Raw genomic sequence first — 19,912 nt, 5'->3', positions numbered from 1 at the left:
ATATTATGGGATCATTTTTCAGCTACCTGCTATGTTTTAATTTTAAAAACAGTAAGTGTTCCCCAAAATTCTTGCTTTGACAAGGATTCTTTCTGATCACAGATTAACAGCAAGATGACTTGTTTCTGGACGACAAGTGCCCCGAGTAATGCTGATGTCAAGGATATTATCAAACAAATTATGGCAGTAAATAATGAGGCACAAATGATTTCGCCTATATAAATGCCTCTGATTTCGCCTATATAAATACCCCATCAAAAGCTACAGAATTCTGAAAAGTATAAAAATCAACATTGGCACTAATTCCAGCGAGGACAATAAATTTTTGGCTTGCTTCCCACTTTCAGTCATTCACTTCTTGAAATGACTCATTTTTTATATAAAAAATGAATAAACACGTTTATGATTTAAAATCATAAAATCTTGAAAAATGAAGTAAATATGTTTTAGCACCAAATGATTGGTCTAAATGTGTGTTCCGGTTTACACATTATTGTTCGAATTTCTTCATATATGAGCCTTAGTGTTCTAAAGATTTATTTTGAGCTTTTTAGAATATTGCTGATGTGTGACACGGTTTTGGATAGGGGCGTGACACTCATGCTCAAGAAAAAATGCTCTATAAATCTCGTTATCAAGTTTGTTGGATAATCTAACACTGAAAATGAATAATATCAGATCCTTCCATAGATTTTCAAATGCAAACAATCTCTAGCTCACATCTGTCACGACTTTAAGCAACACATTTTCAGGTGAATTGTTAATATTTGTTAATCCAAGATTTTTTTTGACAATTTTTTTTTTACCCAAATGGCCAACATATGCGGCATCTACAAGAGAAGCAATAGGGTCAGCAGCAAGAGCCAATGTCGACGATATCTTCATCCCAAGCACATTAAATTTGAATGCGCTCCTACAAAACGCCAAAATGCGTCACCCGCTAAACCAATAAATCCCAACGAAACGTTAGAAATACACGAAAAATAAAGCACCTTAAACTAAGCACCAACGCTCTTGGAAACGGAACCGCCAGAAACATCATCCAGTTCTGGGCCAGGATCCGTGTCACACTCACACCCACTGTCCCGATTATCCGTCACCAGAGAATTCGCCATTCGCGGCATTAGCGTTTATTGATTAATGTTACGTCGGAAAAATAACTATATCAAAATAAAATAACATATTGAAATTTGACAACACGTTATTTTAAGATAACTCAATTTTAATCTGTGCATCCTTATTCATGAACTGAACAACTCGTTCTCCTCACATGTAAAATTTTCTGATTGATAAAATTTATGGTCATCAATTGTAAATATCACTACAAAATAAATGGAGTTGTAGAGAAATGAGTATGATTTAAATTCAAAGCTAGACATTGTAATCTCAAATGTTCTTCACCATAAACCCAGAAAAAAAAGGTTGACTTTTGTTTAAATAATGATAAATTTAAAGTTGTTAATATAGATTAAGTTCTCATTAAAACTTATATTTATAATAAATAATTGATTACGTTAATTTGCAAGTGTAATTCAGACAGCAAATAGAGCATTTTAACCACCCAGTTTGTTTTTTTTATATAAAAATTCTTTAAAATGGATTTTTTTTTAAAAAAATAAAATTTTAGTTGATAAATTTTGTAAAAATATAATTTTCACAAAAAAAGTTGGGTTCAGATTCCCAAATTTTCCTACATTCGTACATATGAAAAAGGTCTACTATATAATATATAATTCTTTTTAAGATTTCTCAAGAAGTCCACTGCTTCTGATTCCTGCATGAAAAACGGGGTAAATCTACACCAATTCAGGCCAGGATCGAAACTCATCGTTCGTTGATTTTAAGAAACCCAAAAAAGGGACAAATGAAAAAGAAAAAGGCATAACTCAGAAATAATAAATCAAATAAAACATCGAGCATCAATAAATGAATACGAACGATTATGGATCTTGCAGCCCTTCTCCAGTACCTTTCCTTTTCCTCTGGTATGCATGAAAAATTCATCAAGATCTCGAAGCAAAGACAGCACGAAGAAACCGTGAAACTCAAGATGGATAGCGCCGGTCAAGATGATAGTCGGATCAGGCGCTATCCCTCCTGAGCTTCGCGGGTTCGCCATACTAATTTAATCAAGCAGAAATCCGCATCAATATTATTATAATTATTATATTGATAATGTGTATATATTGTTCGAAAAATGAGAGAGGGTTGGGGGAGATATGAATGCGAATGGGGGAGTATTTATAGCAGGAAAGTAACGTGGGGATCGGCAGATATTGGTCGTCGCCAATTACTTGTTCCCTCGAGGAAGAGTCCCTCCTTCAGAAATCTTTGACTGGATTTTATAATCTATATATATACAAAATCTCATATTGTAAATTAAAATGGGTTAAGTTTAAAGTTACGATCGAGTATGTCTCTTGTTACTAGATATATTACTTCTTCGTCTCAACCAGCAAAATTTTCTACTAAGTCTATACCAAATGATTCATTCACGAATTTTTTCGTGTCGAACCGGATGTTTCGCACCCTCCATGACCTAACAATTGGAACAACACATAACGGTGGAACTCGAGCTCTGATACCATGTTAAGATTGGAACTTGGACCTAACTCAACCCCAAAAGCTAGCTCAAGGAGGAGGATTGTCCAAACCAACATACACAATTCACAAGTTATTTATTCAACCGATTTGGAACAATTAACAGTTTTAAGGGCATTATCTTCTCAAATCGTGGAAGAATTAGTTCTGTCAATGGCTGATTATATTGAAAGAACTATAGCTTATTACTTCATAGAATATCATGTAATTTTTGGTCTTTCTCTTGTATATATGATGTACATAATTAAAGCATCATATTTTTCAGTTACGACATTGAAATGTGGGATGTGTTTTCTATTCAGTAGGTTCCTCACTAATTTAGTGTACGTCGTAAATGCCTCTGCCGACTACTACTTTTTGGGTCTCTTGGAAAATTGAAGACGTACAGTCGTAATTCTCAAATATCCCGTATTTGTGTGGTTGAATTTGAATTAAAGGTCCAATTTTATTTTCTTGCTTCATCATTATAATTTTCCCTTTTCCCACTAATCTTCGAGATATTTATGATTTATGAACACAAAATCTTTGGTCCTTTTGGTCCCTTTCATATCTTAAGATAACAACTTATAATTAATGTAAGAATAGTAAAATATACCCCGTCATCTCATGTTAAACATCGAAATCTTGAGTGAGTCTCATGTGAGACCGTTTCACAGATCTTAATCTGTGAGACGGGTCAATCCTACTCATATTCACAATAAAAAGCAATACTTTTAGCATAAAAAGTAATAATTTTTTGTGGATGACTCAAATAAGAGATTCGTCTCACAAATAAGACCTGTGAGACCGTCTCACACAAAATTTTTCCCGAAATCTTATAATTAACTGGCCATCTTTCTTTTCGGAGAAATGAATTGCATTACTCTTGAATATATATATATATATATATATATATATATATATATATATATATATATATATATATATATATATATATATAATAAATTAAAATTTCTTGCATCGTTTGACGTCTCGAATGCTTGATCCCAAGTTATCAGATCCCAAATACTCGGAGGTTACAAGGGAAAAAAACTTTTAATCAACAAAATTTTATGTGAAATTAATACATATGTATCTCCAAAAAAAAAAAAAAAAATACATACATATCTCATGGCATGATTATTTTTATGAAATTAAATAAGTGTTTCTAAGTAAAATAAAACACGGATACGAGCAGACAAATTTGAGAGGCTCGTACCCCTGTCTAGGTCCTAGTTTTGGGCAACAGAATTGACTCCCAAGTCTTCGAGTGATCATGATTTCATTCAACAATAAAATCGAAGTCAGATACGACTTCTGTTCAGTAATCGATAAAGTTTCCATCTTTTTGTGGAAAATTTAAATATTTTAGACATTTAATACATAAATAAATATCGAATTTTCTAAAAATTATTCATTTATGATATTTTTATTCGAGATCATCTAGATTTATTTTGCTTTAATAACAGTCTATGTCTCTTGTGAGATGATCTCACGAATTTTTATCTGTGAGACAGGTCAACCCATCGATATTTAAAATGTAATACTTTTAGCCAAAAAAAATAATATTTTTTTATAAATAATCTAAATAAGATTTTTATCTCATAAAATACGACATGTGAGATCGTATATTCGAAACCATTAGTAATTATTAGGACCTATAAACTAGAGACGGTAAAAGAACAAAATAAATGTTTGTAATGATAAAAATAATGAGGCTAAAAACTATAAACAATCGCTGAATTGTATTCGCAAAAGTAAGTAAATTCACATAACCAATCAAGACATTCAACTATTTTCTCTTAATGGAAAATATAATCAATCGATTTGACATTTTTCGTGCCATAACATATTTCGAAATTGAAGAAAACCACAACATATTTTAAATTCTACATATAATTTATATATATATATATATATATAATATATTTATATGTATAATATATATATATATATATATATTAACAATTAAAGTTATTATTAATGTGATGATCTCATATTTTTGCATCGGTAGCATTTGGATGGAATTATTTAGATTCGATAGGAAAAAAAATTTAACACTTTGACTATCAAATAAAAATTTAATTAATTATAGGAAAAAAAAAATCAAATATTAATTAACTCCAGCGGCAGGCCCAGCAACTGGCTGGATTGGTGAAATATATGCCAGGGCCCCTTTTAATGTAAAATCAACTTGCCAAGTGGAAACGATGCAGTAATTTTCATCTGTTACAATTTACAATTATTTTGAAAACTCTATAATATTTCATTTCTTCTTCTTCTTCTTCTTCTTTTTGTTATAAATGTAATTTTAATTTTGCAATATCTCCAAATTGTTTTCTCTCATTTTTCTAGCTTTTATCTCTTAAGTAAAATCCTCAAACTTTTCTGAAATTATAAAAAAAAACCCATAAAAAAAATCACAAAACAATCCCTAAAATATCCTTATAAACTGCAATTATAATAATAGTCCATGCCGTAGCCAATAAATGTAGTAAACAAAATATATATATATTCTCCCAGTTTGATATGTGGAATATATATGAAATAGAAGAAATAAATATTGAAACAGAGGTCTGAGATGGTCCGGAAATATGTGGTGGAAGCTCTCGTGCACGAACTTTTGTCTACAAACTTGGTGTTTTATGATGGGAATATATTTATATGTGGGGTGCATCCATTTCAGAATTTGCCGGTTACACGCTTAAACCCAAAATAAATAAACAATTTCACTAATGTTTGTATGTGAGACATGTCAACTCTATCGATATTAACAATAAAAAGTAATAATTTTTCATGAATGACTCAAATAAGATATATGTCTCACAAAATATGAATCGTGAGACCGTGTCTCACACAATTTTTGCCATAAAAATAAAATGTTTGAATATAAAATTTGTGTGTTTATTTTTGAAATGTCATAAATTCCCTTCGCTAATTATTTTCTCTAGTTTGAATACAATAATTTTTTTGTTAAAAAAATTATATTTATAATACACAAACAGAAATAAATGTAAAATTCAGCCATCGTTTTCTTGAGAAAATGATTGCCCTGACAGAAAATTAAGTATTGTGAATGGTCCCTCTGGCGAAACCAAACCGTAAATAAATATGTGCAAGTGCAATGATGATCGGTTGATGGCAGTAAGTGGGGTCATACGTAGTAACCAATGGATGTAACCAGAGGGAAAAAACAAGGGAAGTTGATTAAAAATCTTCGATCAAAATATTTTTTTGGGTTCATTTTTTATCCACAAAATTGTGGTATTATGTCATACAAAATATGGTATACTTCATATAAAAATGTGGTATATTTCATGTAGAAATGTGGTACTAAAAAAGTACCCAGAGACTGAACACAAAAAAATGGACGACTGAGGATTGAAGGCCAATTTCTCGAAAAAATAATGATTGTATTTAATGTGAGATTTTATAAATATTTTATACGTATTTGTTCAAAAATGTAAAATTCAACTTCACAGAGTATATCTGATTTTTTTTAAAAATATACTTGTAAAATATTTTATAAGTATATATGAGCAAAAAAGCAGGAATTTTTGCTCATAAATTGAAATTCCTGCTTCCGCATATGGTCCTTGCCCCCTCGAGCACCACAAGTGTATTCCCATAATTGCTATGATTTAATGCCGAGGTCCCTCTTCCTAGTATGTTAGATTTTGATGGTATTAATTAATTATTGAGATGTAATAATTGTCTAACGTGATGTTTGGATTGTTATATAATTTAAAATATTAAAGTTGTATTATTATTATCGACTATAATTTTTGTTAAAACGGTAAATGTTCGATTCTATATTAACATTTGCTGTTAAAACGAAGTAATATTTGTATTAAGAGAAAATACAAATTGGGTCCTATAACTAGACCATTTTTTTTTATTTTTAGTCACTTAAGTTTACAGGTTACGGTTTTAGTTTTGTGAGTTGGTTTTCATTCTCAAGTTTAGTCTTATTTTACCCAAGTATTAACATCACATCGAAAATTGATAAAATGACATTGAACATTGTTAACATGTTTATCATTTTATTTGATAATATCTATGTACGTACTAAAAATGATATTTTTGAATTTCAAATATCGGTTTGTGTGGCCTATCTTAAAGTATAAACCAATGCTTCATATCACCAACAAAAAGAAATTAATTGAGCTCAAGGTGTTTGAGTTGTGGATTACGTGAATGTTTGACAATTATCAGAAATTTGTTTTTATCGTCAACATTTTCTCGAACTAGACTTTAACACAAAATTTGTCCCGTGCAATTTAACTTCTTCTATCCCTCAGTTACTCTTCGCTTACATTGTGAAAAAACTTTCAAAAATGGATGGATGAGCATCCCTCCTGTAATCCGACATTTGTGTTATATTCAGATACTCGACTATTAGCCCTCGCGCGGCCAGCCGCTGCATCGCGGATTACTGCGTGTATGAAGCTGCCATTCGTGGTAATTAAACCCCCAATGCCCCTCGTCTAGAATAGGCTCGTTTGCACCGTAGCAGTTTTGCTCCTTGTCCCAATCTTTGCCCCTTCCATGTTAACGAACTATACTCGACTTTATTGTTAACATTTATATATATATTAAACAACTAAAGTTCAAATATTTTGCATTACAAATATGCATAAACTTCATGATAAGGTGACAGGCTCATGAAGAACAACTTTGTTTTCGTTCGGTTGATGTTGAACTCCAACCAACCCGACCATGTATTTAGTGCCATTTCGTAGAGACGTGGCCCTGTTTCTACCTTGTTGTAGATCGAGTCGGGGATCCCAAATGAACCCCACCTGACACAGTGCATGCATTAGATATATACCGCTAAATGAAGCAGGGAAAGCTATCGTGCTATTAGTTTCTTCACTTTCTTGGAATGTAATGTACTTACAATATTGTCATCGATGGCACTACCCACCATGAATGAGTCAAATCCGAGTATATCTGCATCACTCCAGAGCCTAGCATGCTTTTCAATGGCCTTGACTCGAATTACGCGATCTTTTAGCCGGTGGAAGTATGGATCATCATTGTTAGATTCAACTAGAAATGGAGAACTGTAAAACCCTATGCTGGCGTCGTATTCCTTCATGTATATATAAACCAAGAAATTTGTTTAAAACCGTTATAACTTATAAATATGAACAGATCAATAAATCATAACCTTTTTAAAAAAAATTCTTTCTTTAATTTTCAAGGGGAAAAGAAAAAGTTGTCTTACATTTGCCTCCCCGTGCTGATGACTGATTTAGAGAATGATGAGCTAAGAGTCGACTCAATCAAACAAAGCATTGATATCCATTGATTTCTGTTCAAAGAATCGCCTACAAACACGATCCTTTTCCCTCTTATTTTCTCCAATAATTTAGTGTCATTGAACCTCAAAACATGGTAAAAAACAAACACGATCAAAATATTTCGAGCAACTAAGTATATAGTTTAATTAATCTGTTGGAGGTTTGCATAGTTATCATCAGCTATAGTACATGATATAAGAGGATATCTCGGTCCAACAATTGCAATAAGAACCAAGTTCATTTGTTTGATTGCCGAGATAGTTACAAGTTGGTGCAATTATTAGAAAATAAAATTTTAGACATCAACAACTAATTGCATCTACAACCCTGTATAGCTGTTTATCTGGCATAACAATTATGGACAGGTGATGCTTAAACTATTTAAATTTTTTAAAAAAATATTTCGATGGCAAGAATTCGATCATGTGCATGATACTTAAATTATTTCTCTTGGCGTGTCTTTTTTGTAAATTAAAATAGAGAAAAGAATCTAGGAAGATCACAATGATGAGGATGCCATCTCCAATTCTGATACTTCAGATCCTTTCTTCCATACTAAGATTTTCTTCAATTTCCGCAAGAAGGACGCCTAATTCTTGAATTTTTCATCTACTTTCTGGTAATGGGTCAGTGATTGTGACGGGGTTTATTTATTTTCTGGGTTATTTTTGTGGCTTTTTTTTTTTTGTTGTTGCTGTTGAAAGCCTGCTTTAAGCTAAACTAATTAAGCATCCGTTTTTTCTGTACTTTATGATGAATAAAAATGAACATTTATTTGATAATACGTACATAAAACACTCGAGGAATATTTCAATAAATATCTCAGATTTTGACATATATATGAACCGATAAGAAATATGAATAAACACACACCATAATGTTTAAACTATGAAATTATTTATGCAGAATTTAGTTTTTGATGTTTATCAGGTATGTGTATAATTCTGGTGACGAAGGCAAGCGAGACTAGCCAACGGTTTTTGACATAAACCGTCGCCAATTCCGTCGTTAATTGTTTCTTTTTTATATAAAAAAATCTTGTTTTATAATTTCTTAAAAAAATTATTTTATAATTATTTATACAAATTTTTAAATGATCTCCTCAACTCATCTAAATTAATGATTTTCAAATTTGTAAATAATTTATGAAGCGATTAAATCTTGCGATAATAAGCAAACAACAAAATCGTTTAAGAGAAAAAAAATATATTACAAATCTGAAGAGGTGTGGAGAAAATGAGCTTCAAAAACCGTCACTAATAGTGACAGTTTCTCATAAAAATGTCGCCTCGTTGAATCGGAAACCGTCGCTATTAGCGACCGTTTTATGAGAAAAGGTCGCTAAATATAACGACGGTTCTGAATTAGCGACGGTTTAAGAAACACTGTCCCTCTCGACAGTTTTAATTAAATTGTCGCTAATCAGCGACGTTTTATAAACTGTCACTAAAATTTGTGCTGATTTTAATAAAACTGTCATAAATTTTTAAATTGCGACAGTTTTTGTTTAAATCTTCGTAAAATTTGGCCACGATGTTCGGAAAACAGTCGCTAAAGGTAGTGTTTTCTCCATGCTGAAACCAAGAATCCTCGTTCGCTGTCCGAGCATGACCCTCCGTGTTATCCTTGAACAAATCAAACTCCTACTGACGGTGAACATGAACAGCGAACTTTGAAACCGTTTCTTGTCGCTAACACCTGATTTTTTTTGTAGTGTATGTAGCATTTAATTTTAAAATATGGAGAATGTAAAGTATTTTAAATTCTTTATTTTAGTCTCATGAGCCAGATTCCAGCCCATATATTTCTATTGAATTAAAATCAGAGTCCAACACATTCCCTCACTTTCAAAAATTTCACTTTTACGTTCAAGAGAATTTTGACGTTGTTCCCTCCAGTGAAGGTTAGGATAGTGTTCTCGGATTCCAGATTATTCCATACCAACATAAAAGATAGCAAGTTTTGTTCAATCTTTTGAAATCATTATCCAAGTGATATTAAATATTTTGATATTGATGTGTGTATAATAAAGTTATGATATTTTATTGCAAAGAATCTCAATATTTTGAAGGAAGTGATGTATGATGATATATGTACACGTGAAGCGTAAGACATTCTCGACAATTTAGAAGCACGAGTTTATGGGTTTATAGGGTTTGAAAAGGTTAAATTCTGGTTTTATTAATTTCGAAGAACTTTTTGATATGTTTTTGAGTACAAATTATTGAGTATGATTTGAAAAAACGGTGTTTTGATGTGTATTATAGATATAAGTAATTGAGAAAAATCAGGTACTGTGTATGGATGTGTTGGATCGAGTTGTGCGTGCATGTGGGAGAAAGAAAACGTATTCGCACGTAGATGGATTCTCGCGCAGGTGTCTGCCGAGCCAACCACGCGAGGGGCACATAGGCTTGCCCCCACGTGGGTTGGCCAGTGTAGGGCAAAGTAGCCCACACGAAGGAGCATGTGGGCTTGCTTCCTTGCGTGGATTTTTTTCTTGGTCAACAAATTCTTATAGCATCTATCGTTTCATTGTTCATAATAAAAACATAATCAAAATCTATCTATCCAAATATAACCTATATAATCCTATATAATTTTTTAAGCGTTAGATTTTAATAAAGAGGTTAGGTACATACTTATAGTTTCTTCTATGTTCGAATACACCACCGTTATTCATTATTTTTCAATATGTATTAAATAAATCATCGATCTAACACATACATATTTATATCTTGTGCTGTTTGAGGGTAAGTAAAAAGATAGACTAACAAATAGTATATGTCTAACAATATATTAATTTTTTTTTAAAAAAATAAATCTATTTTATCAAATAAAATTTTGCCACTTTCCCATATGATATACAAAAACTATTTCATACCCATTGCCAACCAACCAGGTTGGGTTTGATAATTTTCCAGATTGGAATGAGGTCCATTATTCTGATAATTTAGTGGGCCGGACAGAATAACGAAGCCCATTCCAATATAGAAAATTATCAAACCAAATCCGGTTAGTAGTGGGCCGGACAGAATTTGGCTGTAATCGTTTTAAATTGAATTTGTAAATGAAGTATGAATTCAAAATTAAAGTTTCACATGTTAGAAATTTTTATCTGTATATATCAATCACTGTATAGTAAAACTTGAAATTTCACATGCTTTAATTTGTGAGCTTGGGAGGAAGAAAAAACAAGAGAAGTTTGAGATATTAAAATGTGTTTAAAAAAATAATAAATAAAAATAAGAAAATGGAGAGGAAGAAAGCGTTTGTGCGTTAAAGTCAATAAAGACCCAAAGCAACTTGCGCGCAATATATAATATATTATATATGATAAGAAGTTGGTGAATCTACCGACATTTCGGGCAGCCAACTTGCAGTTTCAATAATAATAATAATGTTTCATTTTTAATTTTTTTTAAACTATACAATCTGATTTATAAACGACAAATATGCTAATTTTAAAAGGCCAAAAAAAATTACAAACAAAAGTATTATATTCAAGAACCAGAATCCACTAGAAATAACTCAGAACAATTTATATTAAAATACTGGCTGATTTTTCAGCGATCTGAGCTAAGGACTGAAGATTGCATTTGACTATGGTGTCCACGAAAACTCGGGTTTCTTCTTTAGTATTACCATCCGGCACGTCAACAACGTAGGACTCCACGACCACAGTTCCACCGCCTTCATCCGCCTCATTCAGGGTGGTCACGGAGCGGTAGTTGGCCAGCCGGTGTTCCCCACCCACTATGCTGAAGCTGATCACATGCCGCTCATCGTCCAGGATCTCCAACCGCTCGACGCTGCTGGCAGCGGGCAGCCCGGAGATGACACGGATTTGGCGTAGGGTCCCCACGCCGCCGTCCCCTAGGATGACGTGGCAGCTCTTGACAAAGTGTTTGTAGCCTTGTGGGTTGTCGAAGCGGCGGACGACTGACCATACTGCCGAGACTGGGGCGGAGATGTGTCGGGTGACGGCGAAGCAGCATTTGTTGGCTCTCGCATCGTGGTGTTGGTATCCGGCGCCGTGGTCCGGGACCTGGGCAGCGGTGAGATGGCAGTAGGATTGTTTGCATGCGGCCGCGGAGGCGGTGGCAGCAGCTTCGTTGATTCTTTGGAGTAAAAGGGAAGATTTAGGGAGATCGGAAGGCATTTTCTTCTTGTTTTACAATCGACGGATGTCTGAGCTGAAGGAAAGAGAGATCAGAAGACGGACTGAAAGTGAATTAAATTGCCAAGAAAATCGCCATTTTATTGGCTGGTTGATAGAAAAGAAGCAATAGATGTGTTTAGAAGATATGACATCGGAGGTAGGATCCACTTGCTGTTTTCTTTATACAAAAAATTCAACTTGCTCGATCTGAAATTACGGAACAACCCTCATGTAATATTCTTTATTTATTAAAAGGTTCACTGTGTACATAATCCATCTTTTCATTCAGATGGATATATCTACTGAAAATTCGTATCTCGCATCAGGGCCTAGTTCATTTTGAGCCGTCGGATTAATTCACGCCGGAATCCATGTATATTGCGGGTGTTGAATTTGACCAAAAAACGTTGTTTGTGTAGAAAATAAGAGATTCATATCCGACCAAATGTTAAGTTCAGACTAAAATATAGAAAATTGCATAATTCGAAAATTGTGAGACGGATCTTTTATTTGGATCATTAATGAATACGTATTATTTTTTATTTAGAATATCGATAGAGTTGACTCGTCTCACAGATAAAGATTCGTGAGACCGTCTTACAAGATTCTTACTCATTAATCAAATAGAGTACACTAAAAAGATATTATAATAATACTGATATTATTAAATATTATAATTGTAGTTATAACTATTGTTGAATTAATAATATGTTAAAATAACTATTTTGTTATTTTTATAGTGTTATGTGTTTTTTTTTATAATTGTCATATTAAATTATCTTCTAATACTAAACACATCAAAATCTTTAAAATTTATTGTTTTATTTTATCCAACCACTTTAATAAATTATTTGTAAAATAAAATATTACAACTTATAAGTTTTTAAAAGAGTTTATAAGTTGTTTTACATAGGTTTTGCCGAACGTACTCTTAATTGAAAAAATGCTAAATATATACATTATAAGTATGTTAGAATTTTAATTTTTCGATTTGATTTGATTTGGGGTTTGAATTTTATTTAAATATATATTTTCATGAAAAATATAGTGGAGGAATATATATTTTGGGCAAAAAAAAAAATTACAGAGAAAAAAAATAATCATTATTATTCAATTCAATAATAATATATTATTTAGAAAGATTATTGGAAAAATTATGATTTTATCAAGAGTTTGAATATATTACTAATAATATAATGAAATAACTAAAATTGTGTGAGTGGGGGACCTCAACTTGGATAGTTACATTGTGAACATTGAATATTCGTAGAAATTAGAAAAGTAGCAAAATTCTCGAGGAAGACAACGAAATTCTCTTTATCGCTTACTGGTTGGGTCAAAAGGCGAACAAGGAAATTGGCTCAGTTGGCGATGATATTAATGTAAGGCTTTGGATTATTGTTTTTAAGTTCTGTTGTTTCTTTGGGTTTACGGATTTTCACTTTCATTTTTCATTTGTCTGCTGAAATTTGGTTTGTTTGGCTTTTGTGTGTGCTGAATTTGATGGCGCTTGATTTAGAATCCTTGTAGTAGATGTAAGCTGTGGATTGTCTAGTGCTGTGCAGCTGAGGTTTTAGCTGAAATGCTGCTTTTTTTGCGATTTTGTTGGTTTTGGGAATGTTATTAATTGATATGGATTAGTGAGTGTTGTAGTTGTGATATTCCTAATAATAGATATAGGTCAATTGTGATCTTGTGAGTTTCAGAGATGATTTGCATCTGTGTCCTTGCGATTATCGTGTACTTTTCGAAAGCATAGGATGTTGCTGTTGGACGAGCCAATAAATTGTTATTCGTGTGAAAATTCACTTATATTTCCGTTTGCTTATGGGTATGTATGGGTTGACTGATACCAAGGAATTGCACACGATGAAATATTCATGTTTAATATCCTCAAAAAAATAATTCACGTTTAAATAATCTGCTGAGTGATGGTATAATGCATTATCAGAAAGTTTACATGTGATTCCTAGAATCTGACGCCTGAAAAGATTGCTGGCATGAACAAATCATGAGAAAGTTTCAGCATGAATTTGAACCCAAATCAAATCGCGACTCCTCAATTGAGAAGAACTATGGCAATGTTTTCCTGGTTACAAAAGAGTTTTGCTTTGATTACTCAATATGTAGCTCCCTTGAAGTTATCATGTGCTAGTTTTTATTGTATAGATCATGAATGCGAAACTTGTCTGAACCAGGAAAAATGCAAAAGCCATTGCCGGAGCTCCTCAAGGAGTATGACCTTGCCATAGGCATCTTCCCACGTGACACGACCCATTATGAGTTCAACGAGGAGACTAGAAAGCTTACTGTTTACATTCCATCAATATGTGAAGTGGGTGGGTTACAGAGATTCATCCGTACTGCGATTCTCCACCGTTGTAACTTGTTATCTGGAGAAAGGCAAGTTGTCAGACATCGACGGAATCAAAACTAAAGTGATGGTGTGGGTCAAAGTGACGTGTATTTCATCTGAGAATTCAAAGCTCTGTTTCACCGCTGATATGAAGAAATCTCGAAACAGAGATGCTTATGAGGTTCTTAGAGATGGTATAAGCATAGAAAAATTCTAAGATGGTCGTTTGATGTAATTACTTTTAAATTCTGCATCTTTTTATTATTATTCTATTATTGTTATTTGTTGGTGTAATTTGACTAGTGGAATATTTGTGTTCGATAATAGTCTGTGGTTGAAAGTTGTTGCATTTGCTCCCCTACATAAATAAACCAAGTGCAGAAATAACGATATCGAGCAGACCTTGATAGAATGAAATTCAATATACTTGTCATAAGCTCGAATACGAGTTATCTGACATTACGGAGCTCCGATTGTTGCAAAGTCTACATCTAAATGAGCTATTATTTCACTCAGAGGAAATTCCACAAGTTTTTGGAAAGTCCGACAGAAAACGTATCCATTTCCAATTCAGATTCGAGTCAAAACTTAAATTGTTGTTTTGGGTCTCAAATGAACAAAGATTGGTTTTATGTTTCAGAAAATAGAACAAAACCTTAAATTAATGAACCGAATCCTACACAAATTTAGTGATGGTCGGACTACGTAAGTTATAACTAAAAATATTTAATATTTAATACTTTAAAACTAATAAAAATGAATTTGAAAACAAAACTAGAAAAAATAAAAGCTGATGCAGGATAAATCAGAAAGAACGTAGCGAAAACAAATTGAAATCTTGATCAAGTGGAATTAACCATCACCATCGTTTACTTTCATCATTTTTATCCTTCAAATAAATACTTTAAACCCACAAAAACTGTTTTATAAGCGTACATGTAAGTATTTGCGTTGATTTAATCCACAAATCTAATAAAAAAATTAAAAATCGAGAATTTTTCAACCCGATTTCTGTGCTCATTCCTAATTTCCCAATCCAAATCAAACCGAGAAGAATTAAAATCGAAGAAGTGACCAATAGCAGATATCAGAAGGAAAATTAAAAAAGATAAATATTTATGGGGGGATTGTAGATCTCAGACATCCAAGGAAGGATAAAAGCAGCATAGCTCTCAAGCCTGGCGAAGGCGAAAGCTCTCAGGCGGCCACCGCGAATGTTTTGAGAAACAAGCCTTTCCATTTATCATCATAGATCCCCGATTGAAAATTGAAAACAAAATAAAAAGCTCGAAACTAAAATAAAGAAATTCAAGACATGTATAATAACAGAAAAATGCATCAAGCTTGTATTCAGAGGTGAGGCTGGAGCCTGGGGATGCATCGGCAGTGGAAAAGTCCCCAATTTATAGAGGGTCTCATGTTGAAATTAGGGTTAGGGTTCGCACGATCTGACGGCGGGGAAGTTTGGCTCGGGTGTATTCAAGGGTAGGTTTTTTTGTTATTTTAAATAAATTTTACCAAAATAACACCCATCTTGAGTTTTTTAAATAAAATTTTAATTGCTTTAAATATATTTTGACATATATAATTGGTTTTCATATCTTTAAATTGGCTTATTCGATTTAATTTCTATTTATAAAATATCGAACAGACCGAATAAAACAAAGTTTCTAAATACAAGTATTTATTAGATTTTTTAAAATAAAATTCTAATGCTTTTAACTTTTTATGAAAATTAAATCGAATCTTTTGAATAAACCGAAAATATTGAATATTATTTAAAATTCTCTCTGTTCGATTTTTATCAATCTTTTGTAGAAGTATTCAAAAGGAAACCCTATAAAACATTTTTTTCTTATAAACCCAAATTGTTGATTAAATCGATATATTCGTTTTAAAAAAATTTGTCCATGACTCCTCCCTAATTTTGGTAATATTATTATTTATTATTATTATTATTAATTTTAATAAATTTTTAAATTTAAAAATGTTTACATTATTACTATTATTATTATTGACAATTTATTTTATATGATGTATCATTACTCTCAAATCTCAATATCCATAAAAAAAATTATTTTGGTTTTATAAGAAAACTCAAGGACCGAGGTTCGACACCCCCGCCCCTCGAAAGAAACACGTCGGAATCGGGATCTGAAACCTTCAGAGTTGTAGTCAAAATACGGACTAGCATTGTTTCCTTTCACATAATTTTTTCCTTTGGTAAATATTACTCCATAATTAGCATAATCTCGTCACATATCAAATTCCAACATAGAAATATCCAGAGCAACAAAACGTTTCAAACTGAAGATAAAAATGTCAAAACTCAAAGGGAACAACTTAAATTCTTCAAAGGAAATATAGCAGAATAAACGAAGGCATCTGCATGTGTAGGTCCCGCCACTGAAACAAAACTACCTTAAAAGGCTCCCATAAAGATTTCTAAGCTGTTGCTGCAGACTGAGCAGCAATCCTCTTCCTGGCCTCCTCAATGATAGACAATTTGATACCTTTGCCCTTTGGAAGAGAAATCCAAGGTTTTGTCCCCTTACCGATTGTGAAAACATTGGCCAATCGGGTAGCAAACTCATGCCCGGTAGCATCTTGAACGTGAATAGTCTCGAAACTTCCTTTGTGCTTCTCACGGTTCTTGATTACTCCAACACGTCCTCTGTTCCTACCACCAGTCACCATCACGACGTTCCCAACATCAAACTTGATGAAATCAACAATTTTGCAGGTCTCAAGGTCAAGTTTGATGGTGTCGTTAGCCTTGATCAGCGGATCAGGATAACGAATCGTCCTTCCATCATATGTATTGAGGTAAGGAATGCCTTTCTTCCCAAACTGAACTGAACGAACTTTACAAAGCTTAAACTGCAGGGACATAAAAGGATAACGTAAAGTCATATAATGTACAGAAACCAACACTACAAAAAAGAAATCCACGTCAAACAAAAAAAATTGAGGACCCTGTATTGGAACATTGTTTGTGTTTCATCTGACCATCAAATTAATCCCGAAACCACAAATAAACTCCCAACCAAGTAAATAGAAAAACATTTGAATGCTATTTTTCACAAGATCGAGATTTTTGTGTTTCCTTGCCTCTAATTGCCTTTTCTGATGGCACCTATTAGTTTTCTTTATTAGTTGCAGTTGTTTGGTTTAGACTGACTTGGGCTTGCTCGAGACTTTATTGTTTTCTTCTTGTTATGTTGAGATGTAGTTTGCCCAAGTACGCCTGGTGTATTTGTATTTAAACAATTTTTAGCTATGAAATTTTATTTACCAATAGAAAAACATTTCATCTAGTTTGAGGTTTCTGCAATTGTATACCAACATCAGTATAATCTTTTATGAGTCAAAATTTAGGGGCCCAAGCGTTGAATGAGCTTAAGATTAAATTCCGTCAATAAATAGAAAAAAGCTAAGTAAACTAGCATCTAGATCATACAAGTACCAATAAATTCACATAACATCTCGGTAATATATCAAATGAAGTACAATCATCTAAAACTAAAGAAGGAAAAAGAGAATGACCTTGGCCTCCTCATCCCGTATAGAGTGAAGACGGAATCGACCCTTGGTGTCATACAACAAGCGAAAATTTTCATTGGTCTTTGGAATAGAGACAACATCTAGAAAAAGGGATGATAAAATTAGACCAGTTAATTAATTAACATATCTGGATAAAGCAAAAACAGTCAAGTTACAAGTCTAGACAAATATCTATCCATTTCAAAGGTGAACGCACTTTTCTTTACGAACAGAAACAGAAAATTTAATCAGAGCATATAATTTCTAATACGCCTATTACTTCATCCCCCAGACACCACGTGTTGGAACACATAGGGCACTAAAATATTTATATTTCAGTATGGAGTGCATACCCATGAACCCAGAAGGATATGTCTTATCTGTCCTGACCTTCCCATCAACGAGCACATGGCGTTGCATCAAAATGGAAATGACCTCACGATAAGTGAGAGCATATTTTAGCCTATTCCGTATGATAAGAATCAAGGGCAAGCATTCTCTAGATTTGTGTGGCCCAGATGATGGCTTAGGCGCCTGAGTATATATATATATATGCATAAAATTAAAATCAACCATAAACACACACACACATATATATAGATTTATGAAACCTGGTAATCTGACTAAAACACGTTGGAGGATAATACAACGTCCAAACAAAAGAACATGGACAAAAAAGGACAAAGAATATCTCAAAAAATAAAAGGGGACGAGTAACTTACAAAAGCACCACCAAGCTTGTCCAACATCCAATGCTTTGGGGCATTGAGCCTCTTCAAGTGTTTCTTCAAACCTCTGGCCTGTAATTAATTGAACAGCAATAATAGAAGACACCAGTTAACAATGTCACGGTTGGAAAAAAAATCACTAACTTCAATTGTATTTTTTAATAACATCATATTGAAGTTAAAGCAAAGCACCAAAGATGGGCTTCATTTCAGTGGAACAATGAATAAGTTTAAGATAAACGTACAGGAAGACCATTTCATTCACATACAAATAGCCGCAATTTTTTTCCAACCCGGCCTATTTACCTCGTCATAATGGGGAAAGTCGATGCATCTTCCAATAACATATTAAAATATTACATTTCTACACTAACACAAGAGTTACAGTTTAATGTATTGTCATTCTTCTACTCATGGCTCTTTCACGATTCACTAGAGATACAATTTGGTCCTAGATTTAAATGGCCACAAAAATTCTAAAAGATACACAAGGATTCCATGCGTTAAGCCACCAAGTTTGCCAGTTGCACGATAAACATCACAAAAAGAAATCAAAACTACGAAAGAAAGCACAACAGAGAATCCTAGATCTACAACGTAGAACCGAAATCTGCAAATCGGAGTCCAAAAATGCAGCTTTAACGAAATGACTAATTTTCTCACCTCAAAATCAACGGGAAAAAAGTATGTACAAATCAAGGCATAACATCATTCTCACATAGAAGTTAACAGATTTTTCTGAAAATAATATAAATACTCGTCGATATAACTGACCATCTCGTTAGCAGCTGTGACAAGCTACAGCGCCGCCGGCGTCTTCTAGCTTCAATCCTCTTTCGACTGCTGTGAAGGCTCAATCTTATAAAACCTAGTTCGTCTTAAATGTGGGCCGAAGCCTTGGGTGGGGGGGTGCTTTGGGAATTTCAGAACTCTAGTCAGGGTTTGGATATATATTTGAGTTTTTTTTTCCCCAGTTTTTTTCCCACAAAAAATCACGGTCATTTATCACGTTTCACGGATCAAAATATGTGAGATGAGCCAACACTACTCATATTAACAATAAAAAGTAATACTCTTAGCATAAAAAATTATACTTTTTCATGGATAACCAAAATAAGATATTCGTCTCACAAATACAACTCGTGAGACCGTCTCACACAAGTTTTTGTCACGTATCAATTATTTGAGATACATATTATATTTTAGTCATTCGATGAAAAAATATTATTTTTTAAGT

General features: G+C 33.0%; 2 protein-coding genes, 1 long non-coding RNA gene, 2 other non-coding genes and 1 pseudogene across 5 annotated transcripts; 1 reads left to right on the top strand and 5 right to left on the bottom strand.

The window, feature by feature from the left end:
* Nucleotides 1-6,892: 6,892 nt before the first annotated feature.
* LOC140803683 (protein trichome birefringence-like 34) lies at nt 6,893-10,827 on the bottom strand (annotated as a pseudogene).
* A 541-nt stretch (nt 10,828-11,368) lies between these two features.
* On the bottom strand, nt 11,369-12,249 carry LOC140803567 (abscisic acid receptor PYL12-like). Its single transcript, XM_073159472.1, has one exon. It carries the CDS (start codon nt 12,046-12,048, stop codon nt 11,428-11,430), a length of 621 nt encoding a protein of 206 aa, XP_073015573.1. The 5' UTR covers nt 12,049-12,249; the 3' UTR covers nt 11,369-11,427.
* A 2,723-nt stretch (nt 12,250-14,972) lies between these two features.
* On the top strand, nt 14,973-15,325 carry LOC140842488 (uncharacterized). Its single transcript, XR_012120428.1, has 2 exons — nt 14,973-15,093; nt 15,183-15,325. It is a non-coding gene; the product is annotated as an uncharacterized lncRNA (long non-coding RNA).
* LOC140804129 (small nucleolar RNA R32/R81/Z41) lies at nt 15,203-15,294 on the bottom strand. The gene has a single exon (XR_012112087.1). It is a non-coding gene; the product is annotated as a small nucleolar RNA R32/R81/Z41 (small nucleolar RNA).
* Nucleotides 15,326-15,536: 211 nt separating the features above from the next.
* LOC140804073 (small nucleolar RNA SNORD14) lies at nt 15,537-15,659 on the bottom strand. Its single transcript, XR_012112033.1, has one exon. It is a non-coding gene; the product is annotated as a small nucleolar RNA SNORD14 (small nucleolar RNA).
* A 986-nt stretch (nt 15,660-16,645) lies between these two features.
* On the bottom strand, nt 16,646-19,604 carry LOC140842487 (small ribosomal subunit protein eS4x-like). The gene is made up of 5 exons (XM_073210440.1): nt 19,450-19,604; nt 18,670-18,747; nt 18,301-18,481; nt 17,951-18,048; nt 16,646-17,284 (listed from the first exon to the last, which is right to left on the bottom strand). Exons 1-5 carry the CDS (start codon nt 19,450-19,452, stop codon nt 16,850-16,852), a joined length of 795 nt encoding a protein of 264 aa, XP_073066541.1. The 5' UTR covers nt 19,453-19,604; the 3' UTR covers nt 16,646-16,849.
* Nucleotides 19,605-19,912: the final 308 nt, after the last annotated feature.

Source organism: Primulina eburnea, chromosome 10, assembly GCF_022965805.1.
Source record: "Primulina eburnea isolate SZY01 chromosome 10, ASM2296580v1, whole genome shotgun sequence".
Taxonomy (NCBI): Eukaryota; Viridiplantae; Streptophyta; class Magnoliopsida; order Lamiales; family Gesneriaceae; genus Primulina; species Primulina eburnea.
The sequence above is the reverse complement of the archived record's forward strand: the minus strand, read 5'-3'. Positions and strand labels throughout refer to the sequence as shown.

Bases quoted from the DNA above. Each gene is read 5' to 3' on its own strand.
- LOC140803567 (XM_073159472.1), bottom strand. From the start codon at position 12,048: ATGCCTTCCGATCTCCCTAAATCTTCCCTTTTACTCCAAAGAATCAAC.
- LOC140842487 (XM_073210440.1), bottom strand. The intron at 18,482-18,669 runs GTAAGTTACTCG...ATATATACTCAG, and splicing joins ACAAGCTTGGTGGTGCTTTT to GCGCCTAAGCCATCATCTGG. The intron at 17,285-17,950 runs GTCATTCTCTTT...ATGTCCCTGCAG, and splicing joins TACGGGATGAGGAGGCCAAG to TTTAAGCTTTGTAAAGTTCG.